The following is a 17,346-nucleotide window of genomic DNA, read 5'->3' as shown; positions in this document are numbered from 1 at the left end:
GGATCATATAGTTGGCTACTTCCCAGGTCCGTATGGCATGATCACTGACACCAATTGGTGCCAAAATAGTCATTTCCTTAACTGAGACATCTTCTGATGCTATGATTAAATCTAACACTCTTTGTCCCTGAGTTGCTTCTTTCACATGCTGCTTGAGAAAGTTGTCATGCAATGGCTCAATAAATTCTCCTTCATTGTTATTGTGAGTTTTCTCAGCTACCCAACAATATTTGGATAATTTAATTCACCCATAATTGTTTAACACTCATCAGAATAATTTGGCAGTGCATTTCTTCAAACCCAGCAATTGAACTTTCAGTTCTGTAGCAACATCCCACCCTGTATTTCACCCTGTTATCTTCCCTTCAGACTTTGTAACCTCAAATTTGGTGCTGCACAGGACATTATTATCATTATTGCTTTCATGTGTTTCTTTTCTAACTGGACTCAAATCATCTGATATTGTTTGTAGTTCTCTCTCTCTCTCCACTCATATCTCTTCTGTCATTGCTAAAAACTGTATCATTTGTAACTTGATTCCAGTTATGGCATCCAACTCTGAGAGCCAGGTTTTACTGATTACCAACAATTTTAGGCCACAGTGTATTCCAAAGCAACAAACTCAGTGGCTTTGTTTCTGATTTCTCTTAAATCTACAGTATGCTTGGCTCAATTCAGCATTTTTCTGTTTTCCCTCTCCATACACACTCAGAATGCTTTAACCCAAAGTGTAGCCCATCCATTTAGCAGATTCATAACCATGCTCATTGACATTCATATCATTATTATGTCTACAAATCCCAGCTGCACTTACACATCTTCAGCATTCTTCTCAAGATGATCTAGTTTCCTTGACTCGCTCTGTCTCTATTAGGTCTCATTCCATTGAATAATTTATCTTTCAATAAGTAATTTTTATAACATATCTTTGTAACTATATGAAATATCAGTGTAATAACAAATTAAATAAATAATTGTTTCGTGGTACTTTATTGTTAAGCAGCAACATGGAATTTCATATGTGTTAATTGGCATGAATGCCTAATTCTAATGTACTACTTGTTTCTATATTTTCATAATGTAAGACACTGTGTTACAATTGGAAAAGTAATATGTACCTATCAGTTTAAAAAAAAAAAAAAACTGGGTTTATATCTCCTATAAATGATATAATTAACATTTTGTAGTATTACATCTTCCCAATGCTAATATACAGATGCTCTTAGTTTTGGCTGCTCTATCAGTACTTCTAAGCAAACTAACCTATCTCATATAAAATATATGATAGATTTCTGTCATAGCTCTCTCATTTTCCTTTTATAAATTTTGGATTCTTTCTCTGCCTAATCCACTACTAGTTTACTGGGTTCAATTAATATTGCTGTCATTTTAGTATTAGAAAGAAGATAAAAGAATATACAATATATAAAGCATTGCATTTTTGATTAATTTTTATTTTTTTATTTTTATTTTTTCAATAGATATCATATGGATCAAGTTCTCCTGCACTGTCAAATCGTAAAAGATTTCCAACTTTCTTCCGCACTCATCCTTCAGCTACGATACATAATCCAACTAGAATTAAATTATTTCAGAAGTTTGAATGGTCGCGAATTGCTATTATTCAAGAAGCAGAAGAAGTTTTTATATCAGTAAGTTAAGAGTGAAGTTTAAAATTATTAACTGTATATAAATCAATGATATAATTAGTGTCCAAAAATCATTAGTGTCGGTTACTGACTGGAATAGAATATAATGGACATAGCATTTTTTTGAGAAAAACAGGAAGGATAAAATTGCTGATGGGGTATTTCTGTTTGCTCCTAGAAAGCAGTAGCGATAATAGCTTTCAAGCCATTTGGGGTGGGGGAGGTGAGCAGAAATTTTAGATATTTAGTGAAGTCTTACTATAGGTCAGGAAATGGAAGTGATTCTGAAATGTTCATTCAAGCAAGATTGTTTAATAACAGACATTGATAATAATGGGTGACTAACATTGGAAGCATGTGTGTGTAAGGAAAATTATCAGATTTAATCGTAAACTTTGTGCAGATGTCTGTGAATTATAATAAACTTGTATGAACTTCTTTTTCTAGATTAAAATATATGCATTTTTTAAAAATTATTATATGTCTACATCTCAAGTTTTATTCAAACTGAAATTCTCTTATGCACAGAATATAGATTTAGTGAATCTCTATATTCTTCAGTAGAAGCATTAACTTCTTGGAATTAAGTCTTATGCTAGACAAGGGTATCAATTGCAATTGCATAATAAAAAAATAAAATGTAACTGTTTCCCCACCAAGTTACAAACCATATACAGTAGCAATTACTAACTATACTGCTGCTGTGACATTAAGTGAATTATTACCATGGAGTGTTGTTAGCAACATCTGCAACTCATCATGGACATGCTTCAGCTAATATTCAATTATTCAAGTTTCTCCCCCCCTTCTTTCTTTATAATTATATGTATTTATTTATTTATTTTTGCTCATTGACATTCGTATCATTATTATGTCTACAAACCCTGCATAATAACAAGTTCAAGAAATTACAGTTAATCATGTTACCATAATTATATTTTGTAAATACTGATTTGTGATGGCACATGATGCCACCCCAGACAGAAGTAATAATTCATTCACTTGTATGATGCAACGCCAATATTGCATAATGCAACATTGACTGAAAATCTCAGTCATTATTAGAGTGAAAATTATTTTAGAATTTAGAAATGACAGTCAATTCTAAATCAGTTAGAAATTATATGTTACCGTCACAAGTCATGTATTTAGGTATTATGTATTGCAAGATTTGTTAAATAAAAAGAAGAGAAATGCTATCATCAGCAAAATTGTGTGTGGATTGGCAATGATGTACTTTGGATCTACTCCAACTGACTGCCAATCCAGTAGACAATTTTGTTGATGACAGCATATTTCACTTCTCCTTTTTATTTAACACATCTTGCAATGTGCACATCACCACACCTATGGAACCCTCACCTCTACTACCTTGAATTCTGTTCAAAACATTCATCAGTGACTTATGGATAATTGTGTCAGCTTCAATGCTAGCAAAACACATCTTCCTAATTCCCAGAAATCCAACCTACCTGATCTGAATACAGTAAATCAGATGTGGACATATGAAGGCATTATAAGAGGAATGATAATTTCCATATCTCTTCTTGTTAGTGTGTTCTTCAGTAGCCAAGTAATTCTATGAGGTACTTTGGCAACTTTAGAAATATACTCTCTAAACTTCAACTATCTATCTACTGTCATCTCCAAATCCCTGGCTTCATCTCTTTCCTGAGCACGGGTAGTTTTAAGTTTATAATAATAAGTTTATAAATTATAAGTTTATAATCTTTGCATTCCAAACTGCATAACTTTATATTTCTACATATTAAACTAATACCTGTTATGTTTTGGCAGTTACTCTTTGCCTTAGCTGTTACTCTATCCAGTTTTGCATCATCAGCAAACAACTGAATATTTCCCTTCAGATTATTTCCTATGTCATTTATGTACAAATTAGACAGTCGTGGTCAGTGCTATAACTAGCTTTTCATGGGCTCTCTGTAAGATTTTATTTTTGGCTCCTTTTTTGGAAAAAAAAATAAAAAAACAAAGGTGATAGAAATAGATCAGTTAATTTTTAACTTTAACCAAAAACATTATGGAATTGGTCCCTGCAGCAGTAAAATTTGAAAATGAAAATATGATACTGATTTTTTTTTTTGATACCTCATTTCAGGCCCCCTTTGTCCTGGGTCCTGTGCCTCCATTGCACCTGCCTAATTATGGCACTGGTAGTGGTCCTAGCACAGAACCCTGCAGCACACCACTAGTTACTTGCTTTCTTCTGGATTCTGCTCCTCCATATACCACTTCCTTCCAGATACCAGTTAGTGGTATTCTGCTCCTCCATATACCATTTCCTGGTATCTGTCCACCAACCACTGTCATATCCATATAACCAGTGTCAAAAATAAATTACCTCCTCAGCAGGGAACAAATCCTGGTCACCCACATCACAGGCAAGGATACTAACAACTCTACTACTCAGGACTACACAATATTGTTAGAGATATATACACTGGTGTCCAAAAGCTAAGGACAAACTACGTTTTTATAGGTTTTTATCTGCAGCATATTAATATATTATATTACACAAAAAATGTATTATAAATTTCATAAAAAAATTAAATAGCAACACTTTTTTTGGCAAAAGTTACAAATTTCCTAAGGATGTAGCTAAGGAATTAATGTACAGTGCTTACAGAAAACGGAGAGATATTTCAGTATGGAATATGTCCATCCTGAACTGCATTGCAGCTCTCGCAATGTCATACCATGTTTAGAACCAAGTGATTCAGGAGTTCTTGAGGAAAACTGACCACTCCTCTTTCAGAGCAAAGATAAGACCTTGTTTGCGTTCTGCAGGGGAATTTGTGCAGCAGTGTGTCTCCCTATTGCATCTCAAATGTGTTTTATGAGGTTTAGATCTGGGGAGTGTGCTCGTCACTTGATTTGATTAATATTCTTGGTCTCCAGGAGTATCTCCACTGCTGGTGTATTCGATTATGTAGTGCATCAATTATGTAAATTGGCATTGTCATTCATAAAATTGAATTCTTTAGTCATAACAGTATCGTTCATCAGTCATAGTCCCTTAAGGGACTATGACTGATGAACGATACTGCAACAAAGTTCTTTCAATGTCGTGTTCAATTGTTCAATGGTGTTTCAGGTAAAGAATTCAATTTTATGAATGACAATGCACATGTAGCTCAGTGTGTCCATTAAGCATAATGTTTTCCCACACCATGACCCCATCATTACTGTATCTATCTCTTTCAAGAACATTCTCACGATGGTAAGCAGTAACTCTTTCACACAAGATCAAGTGTCATTTAGAATAGGAGGAAAGGCTAAAATGACTCCCATCTGTAAAAGAGTACATTAGCCCATTGGAGTCTTGTCTACTTTTATGGATACAACACCACTGAAAACATGCTCTGTGATGAACTGTGAATAACAGGATGCAGACCACAGGCCTTCAGGCCTACTTGTTGCAAATGTCTTGCCACAGTTTGTTCAGATATCTACATAATTGTGCTTGAACGGAGCTGACTTGCAAGCTGACCTGCATTGGTGCATCGATTTTGTATTGCTATTATAACCAAAGATCTGTTTTCATGCTCTGACAGAGTGAGGCCAACTTTTTAGCACGTCTGACACATATTCCATTGGTTTGAAATGCTGCCCAAAGTCTAGATATGTTATGTGAGATTCCAAACTCTCTGGCAGTATCAGTAATTCTGCACAGTTTTTCCAATAATTCCTCCCAATGTGAAATCATGTTGTCTCTGAGATATTACAAGACATCTCAGTTTGAAACTTTTCATCATCATCAAATTCGTGACATGTACCCTCAAGGGATGTACAGGATATGATAGTACTACGTGAAAAAACTTACATCACCACTAACTTCCTATTTACAATTTTCCTCCAAATCAATCTGTTATCTGTCAAGACTCCAACATTATTAGATCTTATATTTCTGTCTTCTGTCTTTTTCTTACCAACCCAGCATAGAACACTTGTTTTGCTAATCTTTCCTCTCCCATTCTGTTTAAGGAACCATACCACCTTATATTAGCTCTGCTAACATATTCCTGGGTGCTAACAATGTAGTTCTTTCCTAATATCCTCATTTTTAATACGATATTGCCATTGATGCTATCTGTTCATGGCCCTAATCTTTCTCAGGACTCTCATATTTGTGGTCTCTAGTCTTTGGTGAAGTGTTTTATTTCTAAGCTGCTCTCAGATCCATCAGTTAAAATTGGCTTTGTTGTATACAGCTAATTTAGTGTTTTGACTAATTTCTCTCTTATTCCATACAAATTTATTCAGTTGACTTCCTACTGTACAAGCTTTATCGATTCTGTTGTCTATTTCCATATTTATTTTACCATCTTCACTAAAATCGTGCCTAAGTAGCTGAAATGTTTTACTTGTTCTATAGATTCTCCATTCACAATGCAGTTGATATTTTCAATGCTTCTGCCTATTTCATTGTCTTTGTCTTGCTATGGTTGATTTTCATACCAAATTTATTACAACAGTCATTCAATTTAGTCAGGGAATCTTGCAGACTTGTACTGAATTTATTTAGAATTATAACATCGTCTGCATAAAGTAGAGAGCTGAGATTAATATCTTCAATTTTGATATCAAGCTTAATACCATTTTCCTTCATAATGTAATCCATATAGACAATGAGTAATAGAGGAAGTAATGTACATCCCTGTCTGACACCACATTTAACATTAAACCATCTTCCTGTACTTCCTTCAATTCTAACTGCTGACTTACAACTCAAATGAAGACTAAGTATTGCTTCTTGTAATGTCCCATTGACACCATACAACTGTAGTGTTTTGAATAACTTCTCTTGGCACCTTGTCATATGCCTTTTCCAGATCTACAAAACTTAAATACAGATCTTTGTTATATTCCCATGATTTCTCAACTATTTGTCATAAAGTGAAAATCTGATCCTGACAGCCTCTATTTGGCCTGAATCGATGGTACAACATGACAGAATTTGCAACTTTATTCCTTCACAAAAAGAGTTTCCTTCAAACACAATTCACTTACTGCAGTCTTTTGTCTTTTATCCTGTTGACTTGCTACTGTGTGATCCCTTTCCACGTGATTTGAAAATTTGAATGTGTGCCCACCTTCTACTTGAAATTGTCAGTTACACAAATTGCCACAAGCTGATTCGTCTGAATTTGCAGTCATAATCTTCAGAAATAGTGTTTGTCCTTAGATTTCGGACACCAGTGTAATTTGATTGTGTTATTGACCTCTACTATAACGATTTTCACTTTGAAGATGACACTTGGTTGAGATGGATAAAGGATTAAACTAAATTTATTATAGTCTAACCAAGTGGGAAAAAACTTCCAAAAGATATTAGTGTTATATTAAAGGAATTTATGTATATGAATCCATTATTATTTCATTAAGCACTATTTTTCAATCTCTTTTTTTCTTTCTTTCTCTCCTTTTTTAGGGGGGAGGGGGAGTTGGGGAGAAGGGAAAGATTTAGATAGAAATGTGCAAATTTTTTGAATATCTTCATATAATTGGAATTTGTGTAATTTAAAGCTGATAATTTTTTTTTCTTGAGCTTTGAATTATCCCACATCTATTGTATTAAGCTATATATATATATATATATATATATATATATATTGAGTATATATTGAGTATAATTTTTTTGGCAGTTTCACATCTTCATGATCTTGATTTAATGGTCTTTTTTTTTTTTTAGACAGGAGAGGATTTAGAAGGACGATGTAAAGAAGCTGGAATTGAGATTGTTACCAGACAAAGTTTTTTAACAGACCCAACTGATGCAGTGAAAAATTTGGTGGTAAGTATAAATGAAGAAATTCTGATTATTTATATGGAAACATGAATGCAGACTGGCCTAACCTACTTTGACAACACTATTTCATTTTGAACCTACATTTTGTTTTGTATTCAGTATTTTGGATTCTTTTTATCCACACTCATTTCATTCTGTTGAAAGTCAGTTGTACAGTAGCATAAATTAGCATTGAAAACAGTCAACTGTTATAATCAGTAATATATAATTGATAAGATAAAAATGATGTGAAAAAAGAACTATTCAGTAGATAAACAAAAAAGTTACCAATTAAGTAAAAGATTTATGCAAATATTGTATACATTTTTCAATGTATGAACTATCTGTAAGTCTTTATTTTGAGTGAGTAGTTTGAATATCCTTTGATATTGTGCAATTGGATTCATTAATAACATTATAAATATGTTTTTCAAAACATACAAATTGGTAATTGAGTTTTGCTCTACTTTGTTTTCTTTTCTATTTTCTGGTCTATAAAGTATGATAGACACCAAAATGCAAGGGGGTTGCTCTAGTATGTTATGTGACTCAGCCATCTTAATTGCAATTTTCTTCTTCCTCTTTTATTATTACAATAACATTAGACCAAGAAGAGTCAAAAGACTCATTGTAGGATGTCCACAATTATTGTTATTATTATAAGGGATTCTTATTTCTAAACTCCAGTCATATCTGATTGATGAATGTCCTGTTCTGAGTATCCTAGAATAGTTTTAAGCAGGACGTGTCAAAAAATTTGAACGCACAATATTTTTTATTCACATAATTTAGGTCTTGAAATTAGAAAAATATTATCATGTTAGTTGCATAATTGCCTTCATTTCATCTGTAATAAAATTAGGGATGATTTCAATATAGAAAGTATTTTATTATGAAACAATATAAAAGATATAAATTAAAGATACCAATAAATTATATACTTGGTTTAATCCTTTATCTAAGTGTAAGCAAACAAATTTTGTGCCTGAAGTATTTTCAGGCCTGGGGCCTGTATATGGAAGCTAATGACTTCACATCACTTACCTTAGTATCCCATAATGTAATGCACATATCCTTAGAAAATATAACACTATGCATTATGGGAAGGGTCACTACCCAGGCCCGTTTCGACCTTTATTGAAGTGAAAAAGTAAAGGGTTGCTCATCATCGGCCTAGAGTAGTTAGACATTTATTGTGGTCCCATCAGTGGAAGCCAGGCCCAGAGGTGATACTAAGATTGAAGTAATGTGGAAGTCATATTTTCATATATGAGTAGCTAAAAGATGTCATATTTTTATTATTAAAATGCTCTGGATTAGAGATAGGTGTTGAAAGTTTTTCCACTTGGCAATACTATAAATTAAAGATACCAAGAAACTATATACTTAGTTTAATCCAAATCTTAAACACATATGACAAGGAGCCAAGAGAGAAGCTATTCAAAACACTACTGTTTATGGTGTCAGTAGGGCATTATATCAAGCAATACTTAGTCTTTATTTATTTATTTATTTTATTTTATTTTTATGTTGGGCCCATATATGAGAGGTTGGCTGATCAACCTATAGTACTGTAGTACCATTTATGAGTAGTGGGTTGGGAAAGGAGAAACTTGTTGACATTCAATTTAAAAGCCTGTATATTGTATTCCATGGGAAATACATCAGGGGGAAGACTGTTCCACAGTACAGCAGTAGCAGGGATGAAGGAATTGGAAAAGAAACGTGTTCTGTGGGTTTCGAGGTGTATTGTGAAAGGATGTTGAGCAGCAGCTGTACCTGTTCCAATGGGCTTAGTACAGAGCAGGGGAATTATTCATGCTGTTTCAGATGAACATTTTCCATGGAAATATTTATAAAATATACAAATTGCAGAGACTAAACATCTATGTGAAAGTGAGGGGATTGAGTTGGTAAGAGATGGGTCATTTATCAGTTTAATTGCTCTCTTCTGTATTGAGTCAAACATTTTGAGGGAGCTTTTAGGAGCCCCACTCCAAATGTGAGAACAGTATTCAATAGCTAGGCGGATTTGTGGTTTGTATAAGGTTAACAGCTGTTTTGAGGTGAAGTAATGTCTTGAGCAAAAGAGAAATCCTAGTTTTTTGGAAGCTGAAGATGCAATGGTTGTGATGTGTTTATGCCAGGAGAGGCCTGATGTCAAGGTAATTCTGAGAAGAGAAATCTCATCTTGTCTGTGAATTTCAATGTTATCAAAAATAATACTGGGGGAAAATGGTTATTTTTTGTGGGAAATAAGACAGAACTGGGTTTTACTAGCATTGAAGTTGATGGGGTTATCTGAACCCCATTGGAGGATGGCTTGGAGGCCAGAATTAAAGAAAGTTGTGGTTGATGTTCTGTGGGTTGAAGTGAGTTGTGTAGGGTAAGGTTATCAAATGAAAGGGAGGCATGCAATATGCTGTCTACTGCAAAACTGTGTATTGGATTGGAGATCAACCAAAGTAGGTCAGGTCATTGATATACAGAAGGAGGAGGGTTGGTCAGAGAACTGAACCTTGTGGGACCCCAGCATTAGTTGGATGGTGAGAGATAGGGAGCTGTCTCCCATCACACATGGTGTACATCTAGACAGAAAGCTGGCAATTCAACTACAGAAGTCCTGGGTCAGATCAAATGATGGTAACTTGCTTAGTAAGCCTTTTGTGCCAGACCTCAAATGCTTTGGAGATATCAAGTGCAACCACCTGAGATTTGCCAAACTTCCATGGTATTTGTCCAGAGATGAGTGATATATGAGAGCAGATCACCTGTTGATCGGCATCGACAGAATCCGTACTGGTGGTCACTTAATAGTTGGGTACCTTCAAGGTAGAGTAGAAGTTGAGAGTTGATGGTTTTCTCCATCACTTCAGATAACTTCAGATAGGACTGAGGTGAGTGATATAGGGCAGTAATTGAATGGTAGTGATTTGTCACTCTTTTTAGAAATGGGTTGAATATAGGATAGTTTCCAGGCTTTGGGTATATACCAATGGAGTAAGAGAGTATGTACAGACAGCATAGGATAGGAGTCAGTTCTGCTGCACAGACCTTCAGGACAATTGGAGGAATGCCATCAGGACCAGGATCCTTGTTTGTGTCTAATTTAGACAACAGGTTTATGATCTCTTTGTGGCAAAAGGATACAGGGGATATTGTATGTTGGGCAGTTGGAATGACTGGGGACATTTGCCATTGTCAGTTATGCATGCATTGGAGGCAAAGTGTGAAGCCAGGAGATTAGCTTTTTCTGTGGGTGATGTTGCAATTGAGCCATCAGGGTATGATGTGGGGGGGGGGGGGGGTAGGAATAGTGTAGGGCAAAAGTTACGACCAATTGCTTTAGCGAGAAACCAAAAGGCATGGCTGCCGTTTGGACAGACTGCAAGTTTTCTGCTTTTTGCCTGTTCAAATTCTGTTTTGGAAGCATTGATAATTTTCTTGCATCTGTTTCGGGCTTCAGTATAAGCATTGAAGGAGGATGGAGTTCTTGATTTGAGCCAGTTGTGGTATGCCTGATTTTTCATTTGTACAGCCTTGGCACATCTTTTGGAAAACCAGGGTTTAGATAGGGTACGGCAGTTCAGAGAAGTGTGGGGAATGTATGTTTTCATGCCAGTGAGGATTATTTTGGTGATACATTCAGTGCATATCACCATTGTGTTTTAAGAAGCACTTAGAACAGCACTTAAAATTTTTCCACTTGCGACCCCCTTTTTTACGCGATCCTGGGTATATAGGTATAGAAATCAAACATTTAATGATAATAAATCATAAAGAAATTTATTTATATATCCATATATATAATAAACAATTCTTGGTATACATATAATTTTATTATTTACATAAAGAATTACAAACAATAGCTTTGAATGTGAATTAATTTTTGGTTGTTGCACGTTCAGAAACCTTTTACTGTTGCCAAATTTTTTGTGACCCCACATTCAGTTACACGACCCCAAATGGGACCCCGACCCACAGTATAAGAAGCTCTGCCTTAGAAGATAGAAATATAAGATCTGATAATGTTGGAATCTTGACAGGTAACAGATTGATTTGGAGGAAAATTGTAGATGGAAGTTAGTAATCATGTAAATTTTTCATGTAGTACTACACCCTTTGAGGGTACTTGTCAGGAATTTGATGATAATGATGATGGTGGTTTAATCCTTTATCCAAGTGGAATAAATGGTATTCCACTTATTATTGGTATCTTTAATTTATAGTACAGGAAGTCCTCAGGTTACAGACGAGATATGTTCCTGAGAATGTCTTTAAGTTGGATTTGTGTTTAACTCGGATCCCTGATGAACAGCGCATATGCGTTAATAATAACAACAATACTATAATGGCTCATATGTGGCAATAATAATAATAATTATTATTGCCACATATGATTATTATTGTAATAATAATTACCCCTATACCATAATAATAAGTTACAGAAACTATTTTGCTCTTTCTTTTAAAACAAACAAACAGAACGTCATACAAAAGGTTGGATTGGAGACAGGAGAAATTTCAAAAAAGAATATTAAAGGTTGCATCAATGTCTTGCTTACTGAAAGGGATTTTTGAGGCAAGAAGGTAAGCTAACATTAATTAGAAAATGATGATGGAGATGATTCTAGAGAGGATGGGCCTGGTGCTGGAGAGTTATGATTTGATTCTGTTGCTGGAAGAGGGGAAGCTTACTATTGAGGTTTTTTTCTTGAAAAAGGTATCTAAGGTTGTTTGCACAACCTTTTTCTTTTTTTCATCATAAATGACCTTGTAGCAGCTGATGTTCTCACTAATTGCACGGTAAACCTTTGTAAACTGCTCAATGTTAGGATCTTGCTCCTCAAGCTTAGCAAATCTTGCTTCAATGAGACAAAAGGCTTTCTTTGCTCTGGATCTTCTGATTCTTTGTATTCTTTGTTTCTATTAAGAATTGTAGATAGAGGCAAGGTCTTCATTGGTTAATTCTTGTGAATAGAACTCTAGTAAGTCAATGACATCATTTTCATTGATGTCTAATTGCAGTGTATTGCCACTATTCACCACAGCTTTTCTATCTTCGGTGATGTCTTCTTCTGAAGCTGCGAAAATCATCACAGAATTGAGGGTACAGTTTGTTCTGCATCCCTTTAATTGTTGATTGTTTCACTTCCTCCCAAGAATCAGCAATGTTTTTGATGGCATCATGGATGTTATAATTCTTCCAGAACTCTCTCAAGGACATCACATCCTCTTCCGTAACCCTGACTGCTCCACTGCTCCACAGCAGGAATAAAACAGTTCAAGAACCAATCTTCTAACATGGCAAGTGTGACTCAGGCACTTAAATTTGACTTCCAAATAACGGGAAGAGCTGCTTTAATAATGCACCGAAGTGCAGGTTTGTTTACATGCATGAAAGAACTAGTTTCCAGATTATTAATTTAATTATTTATTTATTAATTATCTTTATGGGGAGCCTTGAGAGCCCGTTCGTAAGTATGGAATGACACAAGTTGGATTGTCCATAATCCGGTGACCACTTGTAATACCAAGTGGAAAAACTTCCAACAACTATCTCTACCAAGTAGTTTAATAAAAATTGTGACACCTTTTGGCTACTTGTATATGAAAATATGACTTCTGCATTACTTCAACCTTAGTATCACCTCTGGGTCTGCCTTCCACTGATGAGATCTCAGTAAAGGTTGAAACTGGTCTGGGTAGTGACCTTTCCCATAATGCATAGCATTATACATGCCAGTAAGGATATGTGCTTTACATTATTGGATACTAAGGCAAGTGATGAGAAGTCATCAGCTTCCATATACAGGTTGCCCCCAGTCCTAAAAATACTTCAGGTGCAAACTTTGTTTGCTTACACGTGGATAAAGGATTAAACCAAGTATATAATGTCTTGGTATCTTTAATTTATAGTATTACCAAGTGGAAAAACTTTCAGCAATATAAAAGTTCATTATTTTCTATTTCCTACATATGCTGTGTGTCAGGCAACATGTGTATACTATCTTACACAGACCGAATTTAAATAGAAATGACTGTATGTCACTCTCAAAGATATGGGAGACTTTTATCTTACATAAAAAACCATTTATCTTAATAGATTAAATTTGTTATTTCTATTATTTCCTGGCACGCGGTAACAATTGTATTTTAATAGGTGATCCACCAAACGTTTTGCTTCTATTCCATTCCTATTTCTCTTACAGACACTGAAGATGTACTATTAATTTTAGTACGAAATATCTGTCCTTTTACTAATTAAATATATCACTGTGGTTTTTATGTGTTACTTTATTATTTAATATGCATAGAAGAGCCTATGGCATTTGTTTGCTATAGGCTCTTCTGCTTTTTGTGTGTGTTTGTGCATGTACACACACATACACAGCTTGGAAAGAAGTTGACAAAAACCCCCATTGACAAACCCCCAATTGCCCATGCAGCTAGTATAATTTGGAAGAATATATTACTCCCAAGTTAGTACAACTATGAAATAGTTACAAAAATGGAACCGAAGGAGTTTGAAAGAGGCATTGTGATGGAATGCCATGTTGCATTATCTGTTTGGGAAATTATTGATAAATTGGGCCATCCCAGATCAACAATCAGTAATACCTTACCAAGATGGAAATGCAGATGCTTTCATCTTCAACTGCAAGTACTACTCACAGAGGATAACCTATCACACACACTGAATGTGACTTTACGGTTCTACACAGGATAATATGTAAAAACCCCCATTTGTTGGCAGACATGTTGAATGTGGAGTTCTGGGCATCGACTGGAATACAAATCTGTACCAAAACATTCAGAACCGAGACTCGCAACATGGGTTTACACAGTAGGACTGCAATACGAAAGCCCCACATTGCCTGAACCCACATGCACCATCATCTTCAGTGGCGCAAAGAGTATGTACAGTGGAGATGTGGAAGCTTGGAAAATTATGTCATGGAGCGATGAATTATTCTACACCCTCCACTGAGCAGATGAAAGAGGATGGGTGTGGCAAATGTCCGGTGAACATCTCTTGCCAGAGTGTATAACCCTAGCTATGAAATTCAAAAGTCGTGGTATGATTGTGTGGGCCTGTTTTTCCTACTTTGACCTCGGGCCTCTGTTTGTGGTGCCAGGAATATTGAACTCTGAGAGGTATGTAAACATTCTGGACAGTGCAGTGCTTCTTAATTTGTGGCATTTCTACAGAACTGACCATTGTTCCTTTCAGCAAGATAATCCACCATGTCATAAGGCTGCTGCTGTAACTACGGTGTTTGTGGACATTGACATCACCACTTGGCTGGCCTTCACAGAGCTCTTATTTCAGCACTGTTGAACATCTGTGGGATAAACTAGAGTATTGGGTTGGGTCGGTGAAGTCTGCTCCACAGTAGTTGGATACCCCATTACAAGCCTACAGGAATAATGGTCCAAAATTCCCATTGATTTTCATCGTATGCTTGTGGAAAGTATTCCCCTTAGGTTTGCTGCAGTCATCTCAGCGAAAGGAGGTCCTACATCTTATTAAGGGATACCATGGCAGTTTGTTCCTCACCCTATGAGGTCTGTTGACTTTTTTCCAAGCAGTGCGTGTGTATATATATATATATATATATATATATATATATATATATATACAGGGTGTTCGGGATAAATTTGACATATTTATAATTAATTATATTTTTCCGTAAGTTACATGTATTAACACACACTTCTCTTCATTTAAAAGTTTGGACCCTTCTTCATTCATATACAAGATGTCAGAAAGGATGGATAGCTGGAACCCACCTGAATCATGGAAGAGAATAACTTGTATCATGATGATTCGTGCCCGCCATCAAAATAAGGATATTTCGACTGCTGCCCAATGCTCCCTGAATACAGTAAAAACAATCAGGCATGAACTAGAGACTTGCAATGGTGACTACGAGGATGTAGCAAGAAGAAAGATCCCTAGCAGACGATCTGATTGCGTTCGTACAGCAGAATTCCTCGCAAATCTGCAGGAACAGGTGTTGAAGAACCCTGGCATTGGAATTTGGGCTTTGTTCGTGGAGTTGCTAACTGTAGTCAAGCCCTGGATAACAAGGGTAGCCAATGGTAGGCCGTATGTATGGCAGCAGGATTCGGCCCCTTGCCACACCTCTGGGAAAAATCAAAAATGGTTGTCTGAAAATTTCTACGACTTCACCAGTCCAAATGTTTGGCCTCCAAACTCCCCAAACCTTAACCCCATGGATTATTTTGTATGGGGCGCAGTTGAAAAAGACACCAATCGCACTTCCAGTAATACAAAAGCCCAGTTAATGGATAAAATTAAAACAGTTTTTGCGGCCCTTCCCAGGGAGACTGTAGCATCAGCTTGTTCGAGGTTCCGAAGCAGAATTGAAGCTGTGATCGATGCTAATGGTGGTTATTTTGAGTAAATCTTGTTGATAGTATTGTAATTAACTCTGCCTGTAATGTTTTTTTGTCAATTCATTAAATTTAATAGATACAAAGAAGATTTTCTTTTTCCTTACGAAACTGTCAAATTTATCCCGAACACCCTGTATATATATATATATAAAAAACATGATATTAGATTATTGAAATCTCTCAACAGTTTCTGTGATTTGATTATTATTGTAATGTCTGATATTTGTAAGAGCTATATCCAGTGCATTAGATTTATTGAGTTTATATATAATCATATATTGCAATTTCTTGTGTGGTATTTTTTTGATTGTTTTAGATAATTTTGTATCTTTTATGCATTTGAGATTATTAATGCAATGAAAATATCCTACTATCATTAAGAAAAGTTACATTCTGCAGTGTAATTATGATTATTCCAAAATCAATATTTCTCTTGGTCTGAAATACATAATTCAAACTGATTAGGAAAAAATCAAGCTGTTAACCAGTCAGCCTTCATAGCTCCATAGTTACAGTATGGAGTCAAGATTTGTTTCCTAACAAAGATTCTAGCATAATCATTTCTGTATGGGCAGTAATAAATTGAATTACTGTATATGTCGGCATATATGACAACTCTCAAATTCTACAGAAAAACCCTCGAAATCATGGGTCATCTTATACGACGAGTATAAAAAGGGAAGCTTAATTTCTTGGATGAACATTTAGGTAGTTACAATACATTGTTATATAAGAAAATAGGCAGTGTTTATAAATAAAACATTAATTTTTTGTTACATAAATTTATTTAAAATATTACAATAGATGTAAGTCTTAAAAAACAAATAATAATTATAAACCTCAATTTTCATGTTAATTTTCTTCATCATCTGTTGAAAATAGTTCTTCAGATTCATTATTTAAATGATTGTCATATAGATCCCAGTTTGAATCCGGTGAATTGATTTCATTCTCATCATCATCACTGTCACTCAACAGATCATCTTCCATACCATTCATAAGATTATAGATACCACACTTTTTAAATGATTTTATTACAGTCTCTACTTTTACTTTATTCCATGCTTTGATCACAAAATTGCATAACATATCAAGTGAATCAGCGCGCATAGATCCACCGTTTGTAAATGATTTTTCACCAGTACATCCAATTATTCCACTCTTCTCGCATGTGATCTTTAAATGGTTTGTTCAAGCAGATGTCTAGTGGTTGCAATATAGAAGTTAAACCACCTGGTATAATAGCAATTTTTGTGTTATTTTTTCTAGAAGACTTTTAGTATTCTCAGTTAAATGACTGTGAAACATATCCCATACTAATAAACTGCGTTTCTTCATTATACTGCCTAGTCGCATGTTCCACACATTATTTATCCATAAATTCACACCATTTTCGTCCATCCATCCTTTTTCGTGAAAATGTACAAAAACACCTGAAGGAAATTCTATCTTAGGTTTAAGTTT

The 17,346-nt window shown here is 35.1% G+C and overlaps 1 protein-coding gene across 2 annotated transcripts in view; it reads left to right on the top strand.

The window, feature by feature from the left end:
- GABA-B-R1 (gamma-aminobutyric acid type B receptor subunit 1) overlaps window positions 1–17,346 on the top strand; it is a 194,835-nt gene that overhangs the window by 29,810 nt on the left and 147,679 nt on the right. For both annotated transcript variants that reach the window (XM_090395464.1, XM_090395455.1), the window contains 2 exons: window positions 1,482–1,652; window positions 7,363–7,464. In XM_090395464.1, coding sequence (XP_090251590.1) covers window positions 1,482–1,652; window positions 7,363–7,464 — 273 coding nt within the window. The remainder of the gene's footprint in view (window positions 1–1,481; window positions 1,653–7,362; window positions 7,465–17,346) is intronic.

The sequence above is a fragment of the Typopeltis vanoorti genome, chromosome 1 (genome assembly GCF_054136105.1).
Source record: "Typopeltis vanoorti isolate ZY-2024b chromosome 1, IOZ_Tvanoo_1.0, whole genome shotgun sequence".
NCBI lineage: Eukaryota > Metazoa > Arthropoda > Arachnida > Uropygi > Thelyphonidae > Typopeltis > Typopeltis vanoorti.
This window is presented reverse-complemented; position numbering and strand designations above follow the sequence as displayed.